The sequence below is a fragment of the Hyla sarda genome, chromosome 4 (assembly GCF_029499605.1).
Source record: "Hyla sarda isolate aHylSar1 chromosome 4, aHylSar1.hap1, whole genome shotgun sequence".
Taxonomy (NCBI): domain Eukaryota; kingdom Metazoa; phylum Chordata; class Amphibia; order Anura; family Hylidae; genus Hyla; species Hyla sarda.
The window spans coordinates 47611579-47633646 of NC_079192.1; the positions used below are offsets into that span (position 1 = coordinate 47611579).

At 43.5% G+C, this 22068-nt stretch overlaps 1 protein-coding gene across 2 annotated transcripts in view; it reads left to right on the forward strand.

Annotated features, from left to right (window-relative positions):
• MAP2K7 (mitogen-activated protein kinase kinase 7) overlaps positions 1-7412 on the forward strand; it is a 30765-nt gene extending 23353 nt beyond the window's left edge. For both annotated transcript variants that reach the window (XM_056570769.1, XM_056570768.1), the window contains 4 exons: positions 1054-1134; positions 1264-1406; positions 2310-2355; positions 5416-7412. In XM_056570769.1, coding sequence (XP_056426744.1) covers positions 1054-1134; positions 1264-1406; positions 2310-2355; positions 5416-5553 — 408 coding nt within the window. In that variant the 3' untranslated portion in view covers positions 5554-7412. The remainder of the gene's footprint in view (positions 1-1053; positions 1135-1263; positions 1407-2309; positions 2356-5415) is intronic.
• The last annotated feature ends 14656 nt before the right edge of the window (positions 7413-22068 follow it).

Here is a 22068-nt window from a genome sequence, read left to right on the forward strand (position 1 = left end):
CCTGTTAACCCCTATGGGGACACACAGTAGAAGTTTTTTCAAAATGTGAGTAAGCCCCCTTCCCCAATAAAAATAAAAATCCCCCTTTTCCCATTAAAAACAAAGTGCAAAAAGATAGATAAAATAAACAAACATATTAAACATTAATGATTCAATATGGGGAACAGTGTAAACATTAGAAAAAAGTCCAAAATTGCTGCTTTTTGTTCACATCCCAGAAAATCTATATAAAAAGTGATCGACGTTTCACATATACGCAAAATTGGTACTGATAAAAACTACACATCACTGCGCAAAAATTGAGCCCTCCTACAGCCCAGTATACAGAGAAATGACACGATTTTCTACTGCACCGTGTGATACCGACCCTAGCAACGCCCCTTGGCTCTATGTCTGATTTATAGATGAGGGCTCCCTCTATAAAGTTTGTGTGCTGTAATATCACTTACCAATCGACAAGTACCATTCATAAGTATTCGTAATATTGGGCAGACGAGATGGGCCAAATGGCTCTAATCTGCCAAGACATTATATGTTTAAAGTAATTGTCCAATGACAAAAATGACATCATTACAGCTGTTGATATAGTGATGTTATAGAGGTGCACAATCCAGGCTGTAGTACAAAGCCCTAAGAAAACTCTGTTACTGGTGGGTAATCCCTTTAATGCTGTGATCAGACATGATGGCAGCCCTGTAAAAAGGAGGGAGCCCCCTTGTATTAGTGTAATTGCGAAGGTTGGTGTCGTAAAGGAGACAGCCCTGGACCTAACCTAGGTGGGCAGGCCTGTCTCATGCCTATAGTATACCCTGTTAGGTGCCCATGCAGATCTGTATACACAGCCACAATATGCTGACATGCAGAAGTGATGTGAGTAGCAGTATGTCTGTTTGGTCTGCCCATACAGCTAGCAAGATCTGCTGCCGCTCATGTAGGGCTGTTATTGAGGTTGTGGGTGACTGATGTTCCTCTATAGTCCCAGCATTTCCCTACAGAAGATGACTGAGCAATACACGGAACATTGTCTGCAACTAGAATTATTTTTTTTCTCAGCCTGAGCGAATTGATCCTCCAGATCCGACCAAACCGGACTATGACATCCGAGCAGACGTGTGGAGTCTCGGGATCTCATTGGTAAGATAAAGGGTCTAAGGAGTCCAACCACCATATTGGCTCCATTTTTGTTTTCTTTATTTACCCAAGTGCATTTTGTCCTAAAAGTGACTTGTGTCTCCCTACCCTTTAATGCTTTAATTCTCTTAGGTGGAGTTGGCAACAGGTCAGTTTCCCTACAAGAACTGCAAGACAGACTTTGAAGTTCTCACCAAAGTTCTTCAAGAAGAACCTCCAGTTCTTCCACATAACATGGGCTTTTCTCCTCTCTTCCAGTCTTTTGTCAAAGACTGGTAAGTAATTACTTTCTGGTCATTTCTTGGCTGGTATTTGGGGTGTCTTATGGAACGATGGTCTTCGTGTGCTCTGATAGCAGGCCTATTGTAATACTAGGTGTTTGTTACTAGGGATCGACCGATATCGATTTTTTTTTTTAGGGACGATACCGATAATCTGTGGCCTTTCAGGCCGATAGCCGGCTTTTGCTGAGTCAGAGACCACCGCCACCACCCACTTCTCTCCCCCTGCCTGTCCGGGGGTCCTCCCCATTGCCGCCCCCCACCGCCGCTGCCCAATTGCCGCTGCCCCATTGCCGCCCCCCACCGCCGCTGCCCCATTGCCGCCCCCCACCGCCGCTGCCCCATTGCCGCCCCCCACCGCCGCTGCCCCATTGCCGCCCCCCACCGCCGCTGCCCCATTGCCGCCCCCCACCGCCGCTGCCCCATTGCCGCCCCCCACCGCCGCTGCCCCATTGCCGTCCCCACCGCCGCTGCCCCATTGCCGCCCCCCACCGCCGCTGCCCCATTGCCGCCCCCCACCGCCGCTGCCCCATTGCATCCCCCATCCCCGTTTTAAGAATTACCTGTTCCCGGGCTCACGCTACTTCTGGCTCCCGTCCTGAGCTGTCACTGTGCGCACTAATGGTGACGTCGCGTGAGGACGTCACTCGTCATTGCGCTGCACAGCGTAACACAGGACGCAGCAGGAGCCAGAAGTAGTGTGGGGATGGGGGAGGCGAGGGGGCGGCGTGCTGTGCGGGGAGGGGGCGTTGCAGGGGGCGGGGGCATTATCGAATTATCGGCAAGGTAATTGCCGATAACGTCCAAAATCGTGAATATTGGCCGATAATATCGGCCAAACCGATAATCGGTCGATCCCTATTTTGTTACTAATAGTATATTCTTTCTTCTTTACAGTCTTACTAAAGATCACAGAAAGAGGCCAAAGTACAATAAGCTTCTGGTGAGTAAAGATCTGGTACAGTGGTCCCACAAGTTACAATATTAATTGGTTCCAGGACGACCATTGTATGTTGAAACCATTGTATGTTGAGACCAGAACTCTAGGCAAACCTGGTAATTGGTTCCAAAGGCACCAAAATGTCATCCAAAAATAGGAAAAAGTGAGAATTAAAGAAAAATAAGTAGATAAAGCAAATCCTTACATATAAAAGTAAGAAAGATCTGCTGGGAGCTGTAATCACTGTCTGTCAGTGTTTCCCAAGCAGGGAGCCTCCAGCTTTTGCAAAACTACAACTCCCAGCATGCCCGGACAGCCAAAGGCTGTCCGGGCATGCTGGGAGTTGTAGTTTTGCAACAGCTGGGGGTATCCTGCTTGGGAAAACACTGGTCTGTGTAGAGGACAGGAGCTTCTTCAGGGTCCTGTACAGTGCACAAAGTGTCCCAAAAAGTAACATGGAGTCGCCCTTACCTGGTGTCCAAAGGAGCAGGTAACCCTGGTACAGGTAAAGTGTACAGAACATGTAATACCTCTCTGTACTGTAGGGGGCGCTACCAGACACCAGTCAGTGCATACACTTCAGTAAAACAGGTGATTACCAGTGAATGCCCATTCTGATTGATCGGTTCTTCCGGCCATTGACATGTTTCACAGATCTGGATTTGTATGTTGAGTCTGGTTTCAACTTACAATGGTCCAGAATAGACCATTGTATGTTGAAACTATTGTAAGTTGAGGGATCACTGTATTTTGTACACTTCTCTAGTACAAATTGTGTATCTTAATTGTTGTAAAAGTATAAAAAATTGTGGGAATTGGGGGTTAAGAAACCTTAGATTAAATGTGTTTACTGCTTTAAATTACCTGTCATTGGCAAAAACTTCTTGCTTAATGTAGATAATAACATTAGAAGTATATTTCTTATATACATTGCTTAAAAAAAATTGTATATTTTTGACTGAAAAAATGCTGTCTTGTCTCTTCAGCTATTGCTATTGTCTCAGACAAAATACAGGAAGTGTGCATGGAGGATCTATGATGCGCCCCCAGCTCACACAGCAGGCCGATTGACAGGCCAGGAGCCTGCACAGAGCCCTGCTTGTCCTGCCTACACTTCCTATATTTTGTCTCCTCATAGAGACACACAGACATTAGCTGCAGGGACAGCATTTTTTTTTCACCCAAAAATATCATAATTTTTTTTTTTTTTGAACCACTGTCTATTACAAATATACATATATTATCTACATTATACGACAGGTACACTTTAAAGGGGTTATCCAGGAAAAAAACTTTTAGATATATCAACTGGCTCCAGAAAGTTAAACAGATTTGTAAATTACTTCTATTAAAAAAATCTTAATCCTTTCAGTACTTATGAGCTTCTGAAGTTAAGGTTGTTCTTTTCTGTCTAAGTGCTCTCTGATGACACCTGTCTCGGGAACCGCCCAGTTTAGAAGCAAATCCCCATAGCAAACCTCTTCTACTCTGTGCAGTTCCCAAGACAAGCAGAGATGTCAGCAGAGAGCACTGTTGCCAGACAGAAAACTCCAGCAGCTGATAATTATTGAAAGGATTAAGATTTTTTAATAGAAGTAATTTACAAACCTGTTTAACTTTCTGGAGCCAGTTGATATAAAAAAAATTTTTTTTCCTGGAATACCCATTTTAACCCTGAGCATAACTACAGGCATCGGTCCCGGCTGTGCATTGCAGCCAGGGACCCGCCGGTAATGGCGGACACCCGCGATCCCGCGGATGTCCGCCATTAACCCCTCAGATGCCGTGATCAATACCAATCACGGCATCTGCAGCATCGCGGTCACTTAACAGGATGATCGGATCGCCCGCGGCGCTGCCGCGGCGATCCGATCATCCAGCACGGCAGCCGGAGGTCCCCTCACCTGGCTCCACTGCCTTCCGGGAGTCTTCTGCTCTGACCTGCCTTCCCGCAGACCAGAGCAGAAGATCACCGATAACCCTGATCAGTGCTATGTCCTATACATAGCACTGAACAGGATTAGTAATCGAGTGATTGCTTTAAATAGTCCCCTATGAGGACTATTAAAGTGTAAAAATAAAAGTAAAAAAATAAAGTAAAAAAAATTTGAAAACCCCCTCCCCCAATAAAAACGTAAATTGTCCCATTTTCCCTATTTTACCCCCAAAAAGTGTAAAAAAATTTATTTTATATACATATTTGGTATCGCCGTGTGCATAAATATCCGAACTATTAAAATAAAATGTAAATGATCCCGTACGGTGAACGGCGTGAACAAAACAAAAAAAAAGTCCAAAATAGCTGCTTTTTTTATAACATTTTATTCCCAAAAAAATGTATAAAAAATGTAATAAGTTTTGTGTAAGCAAATATAGTATTAATAAAAAGTACAGATCGTGGCGCAAAAAATTAGCCCTCATACCACCGCTTATACGGAAAAGTGAAAAAGTTATAGGTCTTCAAAATAGGGGGATTTTAAACGTACTAATTTGGTTAAAAAGTTTGCGATTTTCTTTTTTTTTTTTTTTTAAGCGGAACAGTAATAGAAAAGTGTATTATCACGGGTATCATTTTAATCATATTGACCCAGAGAATAAAAAACGTCATTTTTACCATAAATTGTACGGCGTGAAAACAAAACCTTCCAAAATTTGCTAAATTGCGGTTTTCTTCTTAATTTCCCCACACAAATAGTATTTTTTTGGTTGCGCCATACATTTTATGATAAAGTGAGTGATGGCATTACAACGGACAACTGGTCGCGCAAAAAACAAGCCCTCATACTAGTCTGTGGATGAAAATATAAAAGAGTTATGATTTTTTGAAGGGGAGGAGGAAAAAACGAAAACGTAAAAATAAAATTGTCTGAGTCCTTAAGGTTCAAATGGGCTGAGTCCTTAAGGGGTTAAAATACCATTTGTCATATTGCAGGCCACTTGGATCTGCGATCCATGCAATGTTTTTTGCTGAATTGTAATTTTGCAACCTGGATGGGGAAATCACTGGGCAGGACGTGCGATCAGTTCAGCCCTTGTCATGATACCTTTCCCATTGTCTTGCAGGAGCACCCCTTCTTGCGTCAGTATGAGACACAGGAAGTTGATGTAGCTTCATGGTTCCAGGACGTCATGGCTCAGACAGAGTCTCCACGAAGCAGCACTCTTCTCAGTCCTCAAAATCTACCTTTTTTCAGCAGGTAACATCTGGCATGGGAGGGGAGGACTGCCCCCTCCCCCAACATCATCATCATCTGCGGGGATGCAGCTTTGATACTCACACAAAAATGGATAATCGTATATTATGTGGTGTATCGGGGATTCTTCTGAACATTCTTCCTGCAAGGGGAGGCGTCCTCGCGCTCCCTCACCATTTTTTTCCCCCCTCAATTTTCAGCCTATCCCCAACACTTTGCAACCTTGGGATGAAGAATCCTCCTTTATATTCAAAGACTTCATCAATTGACACATTTACAGCCCTCCTTTTCTTTAGGGACTCTGCATCAGAGTTGGAGGCTTCTCGCAAAGACCCACCACTTGTGGAAAGGTCCGGACACACACCGCCTTTTTTTGTTGTTGTTGTGTTTTATCAACTATAAACTCTAAGCTTTTTGCTTAAGCAGCTTCTAAGCTATGGAAGCCTATTTATCTGTCACTTTCCATGATGGGGATGGTCTATATTTATTTAATTATGTTTTTGTTTTTTTGGCATATTGTTTAGTCGCACCACAACCACCAATGAATGGACTCGGCGCTTTGGGTATTTTATTTTTCTCCTCCTGTTCTTTTGGACCCATCTTGGAAGACCACCAGTTAGTGTTAGGTGAAAGATGTTGGTTATGGCTACAACGTTGAGGAAGAGGATCCTCTATACTGTCTGTAATGGATGGTCATCTCAGGCTATAGGTGTCCCTGCCTTTTTATTTATGACATTCTTGTTAGGCTCTTCTTATCCCTATGAGATATGGCTACAGGTTTATTCAAGATGGCTTTGTTCTGAAAGTTATCCAGACACGATTGTGTCAAGGCAAGAAGTTCACAGCATGTACTTGGCCGAAGCGGAGCAACCTTGCTGCAAGTAGATGTGGTGCACTGTAATATGCTGTGAAGACGTTTATTTATAAGTGTATCTGCTTACGGTAATGGTAAAGTTAAAGGGAAAAACAAAAAAAATACTTTTTGGTGTTTCAACCACAAAGACTTAAGAAAAGGGGGGTTGGGTGGCGGAGTGGTTCTTGCCACCAGCCTCTGCTAGCTCAGGATGACATGGATGAACCTACAATGACTTTGTATATGGTATTCATGCTTGCCGCAAGGTGAGGGAGTGGGAAAAAGCTTTGGAGTAACATTTGACCCTCCACCGTACCTGGGCACTGGTGTAAGTTATTGGAATCTTGGGCATTTAATTCAAAAGTCCAAATATTGAAGACTGGAAGTGAGTAAGTGAAATGAGGGACAGGAACATCACCGTTCTTTTGGCTGGTGCTACCAGAGTCGATTACATGTGAAAGTGAGAGAAGCGCACAGGAAGTCTTTCTACGGTGGAGGTAGCTGGCAGGACTTTTTTTTTTGCCATGCATGGTCTCGGCTACAGAGTTGATGATCAATGTTCTGCGTGTCTTCAGGACTGTTCATAAATGGGTCTATAGATGCAGTTTTAATGCATTCTCCGTTAATTAAATGCCAGATCAATTTGTGACTGCCTCCTTCCTATGGGAGGGCGGAGCTAAGAGTTGTTGAACGGGTGGAATATGACTGTACCAAAGCTACATGGTGGATTGGGTGGCCTAATGGAAATTTCCCACCGGTTTTAATGTCTGTAATTCTATTACTGCAGCAGTGGAGCAGTATTGCTGTTACACTGTTTTGTAGTGTGGGTGTGTGTATGTGTGTTTTCTCTCATTTTTTTTTTTTTTTCTTCCCTCTCTCTCTTCTCCAACCCCCCTCCCTTCTTTTCTTCTCTATTTCCTTCTATATATCCACTCTACTATTCCTGTTGCATGTGTCCAGCTGGCTTTTCTACAAGAGAGGCCATGTTTGAAATAAACTCTGCTACAACACTCCATGCAGTCTCTAGTTTATGTATAAGGTTTACTTCAGAACTTTAATAGTCTGTCAGCTCCGTATCGTGCTCTGCATGCACATCTCCTCCACCTCTCCCTGCCCTGCAGGATTGATGTACAGGGCTCAGTTCTGGAAGCCGAGCAGGGAATGGGAAGGCATGTATGCTGCAGCTCAGCATCCCTCTATGACTCTTGAGCTTACAAGGAACACATGATTTTATAACTTTACAAACAGCCATCAGCAAAAAAATCTTGTAATTAATCATTAAGTATTTAAAATTAAGCTCCTTGCAAAGGAAACTACCCCCGAAGGTCAGGTGCATGTTTATTCTGTCTGTTGGACAGTAAGGACAGGCTGCAGCTTTTCTGGAAAACTGCATATACTTCTATATACTTGTGGAGCAGCGCTCAGTGCGGCCGGTGCCATGTTGATGGTAGGATCCAGAGACCAGGAGTGCAATGCGCTTCGGTCTAACCTTTCTCTGTGCTGTGCACAGAAGTTAGTGTTTGGCTTACTAAGGGTTGGAGAACGTCCTCATACCATTCTGACTGGAGCGGTTATGGTTAACCCAGCTCAAGGGCAATATTGGAGACTTCCTCTACTGCAGAACCTAGTGTATCAAGACACAGGTTGCTGCTTAGATATGAGGAGACTCAGTCTGACAGCCTGAAGATTGATCGGTCTCTACTAGAACCTATGAGCTTTCAGTGACAGTCTATGATATCGCACTCAAGAGGGGGATTTACAAATAAAGCTTTTATTCAAGAATAAGACACATCTTTTTTGTGACTGTTTATAGAGAGGACGTTCCTCTAAGCCGTTACATCGGCTAAGAGAATTGGCAAGCTGCAGGCCTTCTCGACCTATGAGCTATATACTCCTATTGCTTCCAGACAGTTCTTTTAAGATTTCTACTGACCTTCATCCCCAATGGTTAGAAACATAAACAGTCATCTCGCTGCAAGTGCTGTGTCCATCCCCTTCCTTATCTGAACAAGAGACCTTACAGTCTCTTGACATTTCAAGAAGTCGCAGGATCTACACTGCTCAAAAAATTAAGGAAACACTTAAAGGGGTACTCCGGTGCTAAGAAATCTTATCCCCTATCCAAAGGATAGGGGATAAGATGCCTGATCGCGGGGGTCTGCCGCTGGGGACCCCCGTGATCTTCCACGCCGCACCCCATTAGAATCAGCCCTCGGAGCGTGCTCGCTCCGGGTCTGATTACTAGCGATCAAGGGGACGGAGCATAGTGATGCCACGGCTCCGCCCCTGTGTGGCGTCATGCTCCGCCCCCTCAATGCAAGCCTATGGAGGGGGTGTGACAGCGGCAGGACCCCCGTGATCAGGCATCTTATCAAAATGTCTTAGCGCCGGAGTACCCCTTTAAACAACACAATGTAACTCCAAGTCAATGACACTTCTGTGATATCACACTGTCCACTCAGGAAGCAACACTGATTGACAATCAATTTCACATGCTGTTGTGCAAATGAAACAGGCAACAGGTGGAAAATATAGGCAATTAGCAAGACACCCCTAATAAAGGAGTGGTTCTGCAGGTGCTGACCACAGACCACTTCCAGATCCTATGCTTCCTGGCTGATGTTTTGGTCACTTTTGAATGCTGGCAGTGCTTTCACTCTAGTGGTAGCAAGAGACTGAGTCTACAACCCACACAAGTGGCTCAGGTAGTGCAGCTCATCCAGGATGGCACATCAATGCGAACTGTGGCAAGAAGGTTTGCGATGTCTGTCAGCGTAGTGTCCAGAGCATGGAGGCGCTACCAGGAGACAGGCCAGTACAGCAGGAGACATGGAGGAGGCCGTAGTAGGGCAACAACCCAGCAGCAGGATAGCTACCTCCGCCTTTGTGCAAGGCGGAACACTGCCAGAGCCCTGCAAAATGACCTCCAGCAAGCTACAAATGTGCATGTGTCCACACAGATGGTCAGAAACAGACTCAATGAAGGTGTTATGAGGACCCAACGTCCACAGGTGTGGGTGGTGCTTACAGCCCAACACCGTGCAGGACGTTTTGGCATTTGACAGAGAACACAAAGATTGGCAAATTCGCCACTGGCGCCCTGTGCTCTTCACAGATGAAAGCAGGTTCACACTGAGCACATGTGACAGGCGTGACTGAGTATGTAAACGCTGTGGAGAACATTCTGCTATCTGCAACATCCTCCAGCATGACCGGTTTGGCAGTGGGTCAGTAATGGTGTGGGGTGGCATTTATTTGGGGGGGGGGGGCGCACAGCCCTCCATGTGCTTGCCAGAGGTAGCCTGACTGTCATTAGGTACTGAGATGAGATCCTCAGACCCCTTGTGAGACCATATGCTGGTGCGGTTGGCCCTGGGTCCCTCCTAATGCAAGACAATGCTAGACCTCATGTAGCTGGAGTGTCAGCAGTTCCTGCAAGAGGAAGGCATTGATGCTATGCGCTGGCCCGCCCGTTCCCCAGACCTGAATCTGATTGAGCACATCTAGGACATCATGTCTCGCTCCATCCACCAACGCCACGTTGCACCACAGACTGTCCAGGAGTTGGCAGATGCTTTAGTCCAGGTCTGGGAGGACATCCCTCAGGAGACCATATGCCACCTCATCAGGAGCATGTCCAGGCATTGTAAGGAGGTCATACGGGCAAGTGGAGGCCACACACTACTGAGCCTCATTTTGACTTTTTTTAAGGGCATTACATCAAAGTTGGATCAGCCTGTAGTGGTGGTTTTCTATAGAGATGAGGGAAGTTACAGTAATTTGATTCGTCACGAACTTCTCGGCTCGGCAGTTGCTGACTTTAGCCTGCATAAATTAGTTCAGCTTTCAGGTGCTCCGGTGGGCTGGAGACTCTCCTAGGACTGTATTTACCTTTTCCAGCCCACCGGAGCACCTGAAAGCTGAACTAGTTTATGCAGGCTAAAGTCGGCAACTGCCGAGCCGAGAAGTTCGTGACGAATCTAATTACTGTAACTTCTCTCATCTCTTACATAGTTACATAGTTAGTACGGTCGAAAAAAGACATATGTCCATCAAGTTCAACCAGGGAATTAAGGGGTAGGGGTGTGGCGCGATATTGGGGAAGGGATGAGATTTTATATTTCTTCATAAGCATTAATCTTATTTTGTTCCAGGAATGTATCTAATCCTGTTTTAAAGCTGTTAATTGTTCCTGCTGTGACCAGTTCCTGAGGTAGACCGTTCCATAAATTCACAGTCCTCACGGTAAAGAAGGCGTGTCGCCCCTTGAGACTAAACTTTTTTTTCTCCAGACGGAGGGAGTGCCCCCTCGTCCTTTGGGGGGGTTTAACCTGGAACAGTTTTTCTCCATATTTTTTGTATGGGCCATTAATATACTTATATACGTTTATCATATCCCCCCTTAAACGTCTCTTCTCAAGACTAAACAATTGTAACTCCTTTAATCGCTCCTCATAGCTAAGATGTTCCATTCCCCATATTAGTTTAGTCGTGCGTCTCTGCACCCTTTCCAACTCCGCAGTGTCCCTTTTATGGACAGGTGACCAAAACTGAACAGCATATTCCAGGTGAGGCCGTACCAATGCTTTATAAAGGGGGAGTATTATGTCCCTGTCCCTTGAGTCCATGCCTCTTTTGATACATGACAATATCCTGCCGGCTTTGGAAGCAGCAGCCTGACATTGCATGCTATTCTGTAGTCTGTGATCTACAAGTACACCCAGATCCTTCTCTACCAGTGACTCTGCCAGTTTAATCCCCCCTAAGACATACGATGCATGCAGGTTATTAGTACCCAGATGCATAACTTTACATTTATCCACATTGAACCTCATTTGCCAAGTGGATGCCCAGACACTTAGTCTATCCAAGTCATCTTGTAACTTATGCACATCCTCTATAGACTGTACCGTGCTACAAAGCTTGGTGTCATCTGCAAAGATAGAAACAGAGCTGTTAATACCATCCTCTATATCATTGATAAATAAATTAAACAGCAGCGGGCCCAGTACTGAACCTTGGGGTACATCACTAATAACCGGGGACCAATCAGAGTACGAATCATTGACCACCACTCTCTGGGTACGATCCATGAGCCAGTGTTCAATCCAGTTACAAACTAAAATTTCCAAACCCAAAGACCTTAACTTACCTGTCAGACGTCTATGAGGGACAGTATCAAATGCTTTAGCAAAATCCAGAAACACTATATCCACAGCCATTCCTCTATATACACAGCCCCCCTCTATATCCACAGCCATTCCTCTGTCAAGGCTTCTACTCACCTCTTCATAAAAGCAAATTAGATTGGTTTGACAACTTCTATCCTTAGTAAACCCATGCTGGCTATCACTTATAATACAATTATCCCCTATGTATTCCTGTATGTAATCCCTTATAAGTCCTTCAAACAATTTACCCACAATGCACGTTAAACTTACCGGTCTATAGTTTCCTGGGGAAGACCTAGAGCCCTTTTTGAAGATTGGCACCACATTCGCCTTGCGCCAGTCCCTTGGCACAATACTAGACACCAGAGAATCTCTAAATATCATGAACAGGGGTACAGATATTACTGAACTTACCTCTCTAAGAACTCTTGGGTGTAGTCCATCCGGTCCTGGGGATTTGCTTACATTTATATCACTTAACTTACCTTGTACCATCTCTACATTAAGCCAGTTCAGTACATTACATGATGTGTTACCAGCACTGACCTGGCCAATGTCAGCTCCTTCTTCCATAGTGTATACAGAACTAAAGAACCCATTCAGTAGCTCCGCCTTCTCTTGATCGCCTGTGACAACCTCCCCATTATCATTATTAAGGGGTCCTACATGCTCTGTCCTTGGTTTTTTTGCATTTATATATCTAAAAAAATATTTAGGATTAGTTTTGCTTTCTTTGGCCACCTGTCTCTCATTTTGAATTTTTGCTGTTTTTATTACATTTTTACAGATTTTATTAAGCTCTTTGTACTGTTTAAATGTTATCGCTGACCCATCAGATTTGTATTTTTTGAAGGCTATTTTTTTGTTGTTTATTGCTCTTTTAACATCATGTGTCAGCCATGTAGGATTTAGTTTTAATCGTTTATATTTGTTCCCCTTTGGTATATATTTAGCTGTATAGTTATTTAGAGTTAATTTAAAGATGTCCCATTTACCTTCTGTATCAGTATTTGAGAACACCTCCCCCCAGTCTATGTCCTGCAGTGCAGCCCTCAGCCCAGGGAAATTTGCCTTTTTAAAGTTATATGTTTTTGCCTTCCCCGCCTGTCTTTGTTTTCTACATTTTAAGTCAAAAGTAACTATATTGTGGTCGCTATTACCAAGGTTTTCCCGCACAGTTACATTACCAACCAGCTCTGCGTTGTTGGAAATGATCAGATCCAACAAGGCATCACTTCTTGTTGGGTCCTCCACAAACTGGCCCATAAAATTATCCTGCAATAAATTTAGGAATTGTCGCCCCTTTGTAGTTTTAGCCAACCCCGGACCCCAATCTATATCTGGATAGTTAAAATCTCCCATTATTACCACTGTACCTGCCCGGGCGGCCCTCTCTATTTGTTTATGAAGCCGAACTTCTATCTCTTCAGTGATATTAGGGGGTCTGTAGATTACCCCAAATATTATTTTTTCAGTATTTCCCTCCTTTTGTAATTCTACCCACAATGATTCCACATCCTCAGAATCATCACACACTATGGCATCATTCACACTGACTTTCATACCACTTTTTACATACAGACAGACTCCACCACCTTTTCTGTTCATTCTATCCTTGCGAAACAATGTAAACCCCTGCAGATTGACAGCCCAGTCATGCGAGGAGTCCAGCCATGTCTCAGTGACCCCAACTATATCAATATGTTCCTCCAGTATCAAGGCCTCAAGCTCCCCCATTTTATTTGCTAGGCTTCTGGCATTTGTGAACATACACTTTACATTTCCATCCTTTATGTTATTGGGGTTAATGGGATTCAAGGGTGTAAGTTTTATTTTCCTATGAAGCCTATTCCTATTAACTATTCTAACCCCTCCCTCCGCTCCACCCCCAGGTACATTTATAATTCCCACCTCTCTATCTACACTATCTTCCCCCTCTTTGCTGTAGGTTCCCTCCCCCCAAGTCCCTAGTTTAAACACTCCTCCACCCTTCTAGCCATCTTCTCCCCAAGCAAAGCTGCACCCTCCCCATTGAGGTGCAGCCCGTCCCTACGGTAGAGCCGGTAACCGACAGCGAAGTCAGCCCAGTTCTCCATGAACCCAAACCCTTCCTTCCTACACCAGCTTCTGAGCCACTTGTTTACCTCCCTGATCTCCCGCTGCCTCTCTGGTGCGGCTCGTGGTACTGGTAGTATTTCAGAAAAGACTACCTTAGAGGTCCTTGCCTTAAGCTTGCGGCCTAAGTCCCTGAAATCATTTTTAAGGACACTCCACCTACCTCTTACTTTGTCATTGGTGCCAATATGTACCATGACTGCTGGGTCCTCTCCAGCCCCGCCCAGAAACCCGTCAACCCGATCCGCGATGTGCCGAACTCGTGTGCCAGGCAGACAACACACTGTTCGGCGATCCCGGTCTTTGTGACAGATTGCCCTGTCTGTCCCCCTAATAATTGAGTCCCCCACCACTAGTACCTGTCTGGCCTGCCCTGTACTCCTCCCTCCCTCCTTACTGGAACAGACACCCCCCTGGCGGTCAGAGGCGGTATCCTGCTGCAGTTCTGCTAGCTCTGTAATGGCATCCCCCTCATCTGCCAAGCGGGCAAACTTGTTGGGGTGTGCCAGTTCAGGACTAGCCTCCCTGACACTTTTTCCCCTACCCCTCTTTCTAACTGTAACCCAGCTAACTGCCTGACTGTCCTGCAACTCCGTCCCACTGTCCTCCCCCACCTCTATTCCCGAGAGTGCCTGCTCAGTGAGCAGGAGACTCCTCTCCATGTTGTTAATGCTTCTCATTGTTGCCAGTCGCCCCTCTAGATGCAGGATCTGGGCTTCCAAACGGACAACTAGCACACATCTCGCACAACAATATGCACCCTCAAACTGTTGTTCAAGGATTGCATACATTGAACAGGATGTACATTGGACTGCATTTTCCAACATGGAGGCCATCTAATTATGGGGATTTCACAAATGTATAGGAAAAAACAGACAGTCAAAATGACACTTAAAATTTTTTGTAGACCTTGTGGGTTCAAAAATTAAAACTCACAGCGATCTCAACCTCCTGCTTTCAAACTCCCGTTTTTGAAACTCCTCTTTCACGCCCCCTCTTACACAGCAACACTCAGAAAGAGCAAGCTCTCAATAAGAGTCCCAAGCTAAGATTTATACACCTGTGCCCAATCTACTCCTCCTCCCCCTAGAGGTGGAACAGAGAAAAAAAAAATAAAAAATAAAATTAAAAAGGGTGTTTAAACTCTAACAGTTATCCCACTATGTGCAAAAGAGAAAAACTTACCCAAAATAAGAATGTGGGCTATAGGCAGTCGCACCCACTCCACAGATTCACTCCGCACAACAGATAATCACAGTTTTTGAAACTCCTCTTTCACGCCCCCTCTTACACAGCAACACTCAGAAAGAGCAAGCTCTCAATAAGAGTCCCAAGCTAAGATTTATACACCTGTGCCCAATCTACTCTAGTTTTACACTTTTATTTTGAGTGTGACTCCATATCCAGACCTCCATGGGTTGATAAATTTGATTTCCATTGATAATTTTTGTGTGATTTTGTCAGCACATTCAACTATGAAAATATTTCTTAAGATTATTTCATTCAGATCTAGGATGTGTTATCTTAGTGTTCCCTTTATTTTTTTGAGCAGTGTATATTGAGAGGACAAAACACTTAGGAAAATCTTTTCATTACACTTGGAGGAAAAAACAGGTTTTACAGCTTCTAAACCCACTTTGAGCAGATGGGTCTGGAAAGCGATGAGAGAATCCTTTGTGGTTCAGAATTTACTACATTCGGAAGAGCTCACACTGCCTGTGCGGCTTCCACCGTCTTTGTGGAAAGGAGATCATTCCCATAGAGCATATCAGTGGAGAAGCCTCTTGGTGCTTACATTCGTCATCCATTATAGGGTTGATTCTAGGTGTTTAGAAGACCTGCCTTTGTGCAGACTGGTCTGGATGTTGTCAGGCTTGAAGAATGATACTGTATAAATGTACACCATTCAGCCATACCATTGAGAGGTGAACTGAACAGCACTGATTTTCAATGCCTCCAAGAGCTGGGGGATATATTAGGCTGCAAGTGAACAATTAGTTCCTAAAGTTAATATTTTGGAAGCAGTATAATGGCAAACAAATGAATTACAGCAGCACACTGCTAGTGCAAAGATATATGTAGTATATAACACTTTTTCATTGTAAGGGTGCATTCACACCACGTTTTTGCAATACAGTTCCCGTATCAGTTTTTTGATGAAAAACTGATTCCTCAAAACCTGACTAAACTGTATCAAAACGTGTGTACAAATTTCAACCCGTATACTATACAGTTAAAAACCGTATACGGTTTGAAAAATGATGTCCGGTTGCATTCGTTTTTTAAGAAAAACTTATACGTTTTTAACTTTTCACTCCATTTTGAATAAAGTTTTTTGTTTGATTGAAATTCCAAGAAAAAAAACTGTGCAAAGTAAAAAACCGTACGGTGAAAACCGGATGGAACTGTATGCACATACAGTTCTGTACGGTTCCCATTGACTCCCATGTTAAAAAAAAAAAAAAAAAAAAAAAAAACGTATACGGTTTAATACAGTTTTTCAACCGGACCAAAAATCGTGGTAGACTACGGTTTTGGGTATGGGAAAAAAAACCTGACAAAACTGTACAGGATGCAAAACGGACACAACCTGATGCATCTTTTTGCATACGGTTTTCAATGGAGAGTCAATGCATACGTTTTCCAATACGGTTCCTTGCGGTTTTCTCATAGAAAACGTATACGGGAACTGTATTGCAAAAATGTGGTGTGAATGCAGCCTAATACTGCTATAGAGAAAAAGAGGTTCTTAGCTTACCATTTGGTCAAATAGGGTGTACCATCTCGCCACGATAAGGTGACCTCATTTGGGATGGACCCTACACTATAGATATTCCTCTCTTGGGCTTGCACAAAGTCTACAGTTTCTGGGCATGTAAGATCCAGCTATTCCCTACTTAAAAACACCTAGTGTAGGATGTGCTGACCAATTTTTGCTTTTCATGTAACTTATGTGGAGGGAGTGGCTGCCTCCATCTTGATTTGTGCACTCCACAAATTCCACTAGGTGTTTTTAAGTAGGGAATAGCTGGATCTTACATGCCCAGAAATTGTAGGTTTAGTGCTAGCCCAAGAGAGGCATATCTATAGTATAGGGTCTGTCCCAATTGAGGTCACCTTATCGTGGTGGGATGGTACACACTATTTGGCCTAATGGTAAGCTAAGAACCTCTGTTTTTCTCTACATCAGTATTGCAATGAACAAAGTGTTACATTACACATATATCTGAGTGTGCTGCTGTAATTCTTTTGTTTGTACTTGTATTTCAGCCTCAGAAGCTTGCACCTGTGTACTTTTTAGATAAAATAGTTGTGTAGTATATGCTGACCAATTTATGCTTTATAATATATTGCTTTATAAGTATAATGGCAAGCTGACCGGGTCAGAGAATCCCAAAGCAGCAAGTATGTGGGGTGTTTGTAATATGTAGTGGTTAGTACCTATGACCTATCAAGTGATTTCCCAGGAAGAACTGGTGAACCAGCAACAGTCATGGGTGGCCAAGACTCATTGATGCATGTGGGGAGTGGAGGCTAGACTCCTTGTCAATGATATTCCTTAAAGGCAGTGGTCTCTGATAGTAGTGCAATTTTCTGCTGGGAAACCTTGGATCCTGACTTTCAAGTTTGTTACTTGAAACATACTGTATAACCCAAAAGTCCCCAGCCCAATCCTCAAGGCCCACAACAGTAAAGGATTTGAATTAGTCCCTGTTCTATTCCGATGGAGTAACTGAAAAAACGCTGGAATGTTGGTGAACCTTAAGGACTGGATTGGTAACAACTGATACAGTGGGGAGAACAAGTATTTGATACTGCTGGTTTTGATGGTTTTCCTACTTACAAAGCATGTAGAGATCTGTGATTTTTATCATAGGTTCTCTTCAGCTGTGAGAGACGGAATCAAAAACAAAAATCCAAAATTTCTCATTGTAGGATTTAAAATTTTTTTTTTTGCATTTTATTGCTTGACATAAGTATTTGATCACCTACCAACCAGTAAAAATTCTGGCTCACAGACCTGTTATTTTTTTCTTTAAGAAGCCCTCCTGTTCTTCACTCATTACCTGTATAAACTGCATCTGTTTGCACTCGTTACCTGTTTAAAAGACACCTGTCCGCACACTCAAACAGACTCCAGCCTCTCCACAATGACCAAGACCAGAGAGCTGTGTAAGGACATCAGAGATAACATTCCAGACAGGCACAAGGCGGGGATGGGCTACAGGACAATAGGCTCAATAAGTTCAATCTCGCTTGGTCTGGGGCTTCATGCAAGATCTTACCTCATGGGGCATCAATGATCATGAGGAAGGTGAGCGATCAGCCCAGAACTACACAGCATGACCTGGTCAATGACCTGAAGAGAGCTGGGACAACAGTCTCCAAGAAAACCATCCGTAAAACACTACACTGTCATGAATTAAAATCTTGCAGTGCACGCAAGGTCCCCCTGCTCATGCCAGCGCATGTCCAGGCCCATCTAAAGTTTGCCAACGACCATCTGGATGATCCAGATCTTTGCCAACAACCTCCTTCCCTCAGTAAGAGCATTAAAGATGGTTCATGGCTGGGTCTTCCAGCATGACAATGATCCGAAACACACAGCCAGGGTAACTTATGAGTTGCTCCGTAAGAAGCATCTCAAGGTCCTGGAGTAGCCTAGTCAGTCTCCAGACCTAAACCCAATAGAAAATCTTTGGAGGGAGCTGAAAGTCCGTATTGCCCAGCGACAGCCCCAATATCTGAAGGATCTGGAGAATATCTGTATGGAGGAGTGGGCCAAAATCCCTGCGGCAGTGTGTGCAAAGCTGGTCAAGAACTACAGGAAATGTTTTTGATCTCTGTAATTGCAAACAAAGGTTTCTGTACCGAATATTAAGTTATGCTTTTCTAATGTATCAAATTCCTATGTCACGCAATAAAATGCAAATCTTTTTTTTAAATCATACTATGTGATGTTCTGGATTTTTGTTTTAGATTCCGTCTCTAACAGCTGAAGAGAACCTATGATAAAAATTACAGACCTCTACATGCTTTGGGAGTAGGAAAACCTGCAAAATTGGCAATGTATCAAATACTTGTTCTCCTCACTGGAGCCTACCTAAACATTGATACAGACTAAATCCACCCCTTCATGGCGACAGTATTAGCTAATGATACTTGCCTGCTTCAGAGGGATAATGCAGCATGCTGTACCACAAATATTGTTCAGAAATGGTTTCAGGAACATATCAAAAGTTTATTTGGCCTTTAGTTTATCTCCTATGTCTCAATACGGTCAAGCATTTGTGGAGTGTACTGGAAAAACCTGTCCAATCCATGGAGGCCCATCTTATAACTTTTTCTAGCATCTTTTCGGTTTGAGGATTGTTGCTTTCAGCATCCATGCGGCTAGAGATATGTTGATGAAATTTGGTACACATGTTACTTAATAGTCAGCTAACGATATAGGATAGTTACATTTAACAACAACAAAAACTCCCCTGCAAGTGGGGGTGTGTTAGGGTTAAAGTCGCATGCAAGTCTTCGGAACTTGATACCTTACTTCACAAGCTCTGCTGTGCATCTCATGTTGAGTGTATCGATCCAGCTTTCAGGCCATGCCCCTCCAAGCTTCACCCCTTCTAATTTCATACCTTTTTTGTTTTGGCTCAAGGCATTTTTGCCTGATACATCCACATCACAAGTGCTTCAACCACAATCTCTATCACAGCTCAGTCCCACCTTACTCCACAACTCCGCACATCTGGGGGAATGTGTCAGGCCGGCTTGCAAACCACACCTCTTCCACAAGCCATATGTCAACTCCACTCCCCCAAAGCCATGCCATCCCTCTATTCTCGGCACACAATCTCTTTATCTCAGATTATCACCCTGAGGATGGGATATGAAGAGGAGATATGAGGTAGGAAGATCGGGTAATCTCAGTTGCTTTGAAAAAGTACATAAAGAGTAGGGCCTGCTGTAATGAATGAATGATCTGTGCCACTTCAAACAGCCAATCGGCAAGGGTGTGAAGAGTCAGACACCTGCTGATCTTTTATCAATGGCCTGTTCTAGTTATAGCCCATCAATCTCAAAAGCCTGGATAACCCTTGAACCATTTTATTGTCTTTATGACCCAAAGTTCATAATTGTCATGTTTATTTTCTTCGCTTTCTTTTACCAGTAAAACATGGAATATTGTGACTAGCTTTTGGCACCAGTATGACATAACAATAATGACATAACAAAGAGATTGCCTTTTAGAGGGTTGTCTGATCGGAGCATATCGATATCATTATAGTACATTATCATGGAGGCGGCCTTCTTGCCTGAGTTGCTTTTAACAGCATTTACATCAAGTCTAATGGACATATGCAAAAGACTATAGTTCACATAAATGGGAAATGCTTGTGGGCGTGCCCAGTGTCCTTTGAAGAGGTCATTTCACAGGGAGGGGGAGGCTGAGCTCTGAGCTTCAGCTATGGTAGAGTTCCTATTTTCTTTACCTGTGAATGCTACCTTTATCTGTAATGCTGTACTGATCACTTTCCCAGACAAAATAGGAAGACTCAGCTTAGGTTTAGGCCTGGTTGAAATAAAAACTGCAAGATTTTAGGATTATATTTAAAATATAAATGATTAACATAAACACTTGATTGGCAATAGTAGGTTATTTTCTGATGGCCTGGCAAGTTGTTCATTCTTTATGGACATTCTTCGTGGTCCCTGTATTTTATCTTCTTTTGAGAAGCAGAGACATTGTGGGGTGTAGAGCTAATTTAACATCTCTAAAAGTGTGAGAAATGAGTGCAATGATCTTTGATGTGTGTCTGAAATGGGGAACTGTCCCTCAGAAGTCACCCACTGTGACACTTATATTTATAGAGACAAATGGAGTGGAACCTAGATGTCTCATATTCTGGTAATACCAATCCCCTGTGTTCTGGTTATTTAAACTTAGTTGAAGTGAAAGTTTTTTGCCTCCGACAAGAAAGGTCACAGACTCTAACTATTGTCATCATGGAAATAGGTTTAACACCTCATGTTTCTTTATCCCTATTTGCTGACTGCCTCATTGACTATCCACTCTAGTCCATCTATATAAGGGTTAAAACACACAATAAGGCTACGCTGTGGCGGTGTCGTGGTTTGCACTGGCATTGTGCCATGTCCCAATTGGAAGAATATCATTGTAGTATTGGAAACAGCAATGCAACTTGATCGTCTGTTGTCACCCTAAGGCGAAGATCATGCTATGGGATATTCAAGAAATATTGTCAATAGCATTCTGCTGCACCGTTCACACTCCGAAATTTCCATGGCAAAAAATATTGCCCTTTTAGAAATTTGGGACTCCTGACCCGCCAAAAATATCAACATGTTCATTCTTTTGGGGAAATTTTGGTCAATGGTGATGGGCACATGTCCATGGTCCTAACCCCGAAGGATTCTGGCAGCACGTGCAGCAGACAGAATCTCTGCCCATAGTGGGAATGTAGCTTTAGAATAAACATGCAGGCAGGGTGCCCAGGCAATGCCAAAGTTATTGTGGTTATGTATTCTAATAAAAGTCTAATAAAGACAAAAAGAGCGCTCCATACTGCAATTAACAGAGTAAACCACGCATAGGATAATATGGTGCGCTTACCCAGATGGTTGTGCTGACAAGCAGGCACAACGCTGGTGAAGGTATGTAAATAGAATCCAACGTGCAGCCAATCCCTTCCACCACCTCGTGGTGTTCAATTTTCCAGCAAAGACCTCCAAACCACTAAGGCATTCTCCAGGCGCAAACAGCGGATAGCAGGAGTGGGTATATCAACAATGGATATATAAAACAATCAGCATAATAAAAACCGAGGTGGCTTATTAAGAACAAGAACAACGCGTTTCAACGCCGGGGCAAGACGCCTGCCCCGGCGTTGAAACGCGTTGTTCTTAATAAACCACCTCGGTTTTTATTATGCTGATTGTTTTATATATCCATTGTTGATATACCCACTCCTGCTATCTGCTGTTTGCGCCTGGAGAATCCCTTAGTGGTTTGGAGGTCTTTCCTGGAAAATAAAAGTCTAATAAAAGGGTTGCTTGGCATTTAAATCTATTAACTAAACCTACCTTCTACACATACATTCCAAGATCTGGTGCTAAGGAGAGTTCCTACTGCTTGGATCTATGAGCAAGCTTTACGATGTGACAGTGTTTAGTTAAACAAGGCTATGTGGGATTAAAATAACATGTTTGCGTTCTTCTAAAAATAGTGCTTTTCTGTGTACGGGTTGTGGGTGATTTTAAAGCATAGCCCTATTTACTTCAAAAGTGCTGACCTACACCACACACAACGCATGGACAGTTGTGGTGCTATGTATTTCCAAAACTGGACGTAAGCCTAGTT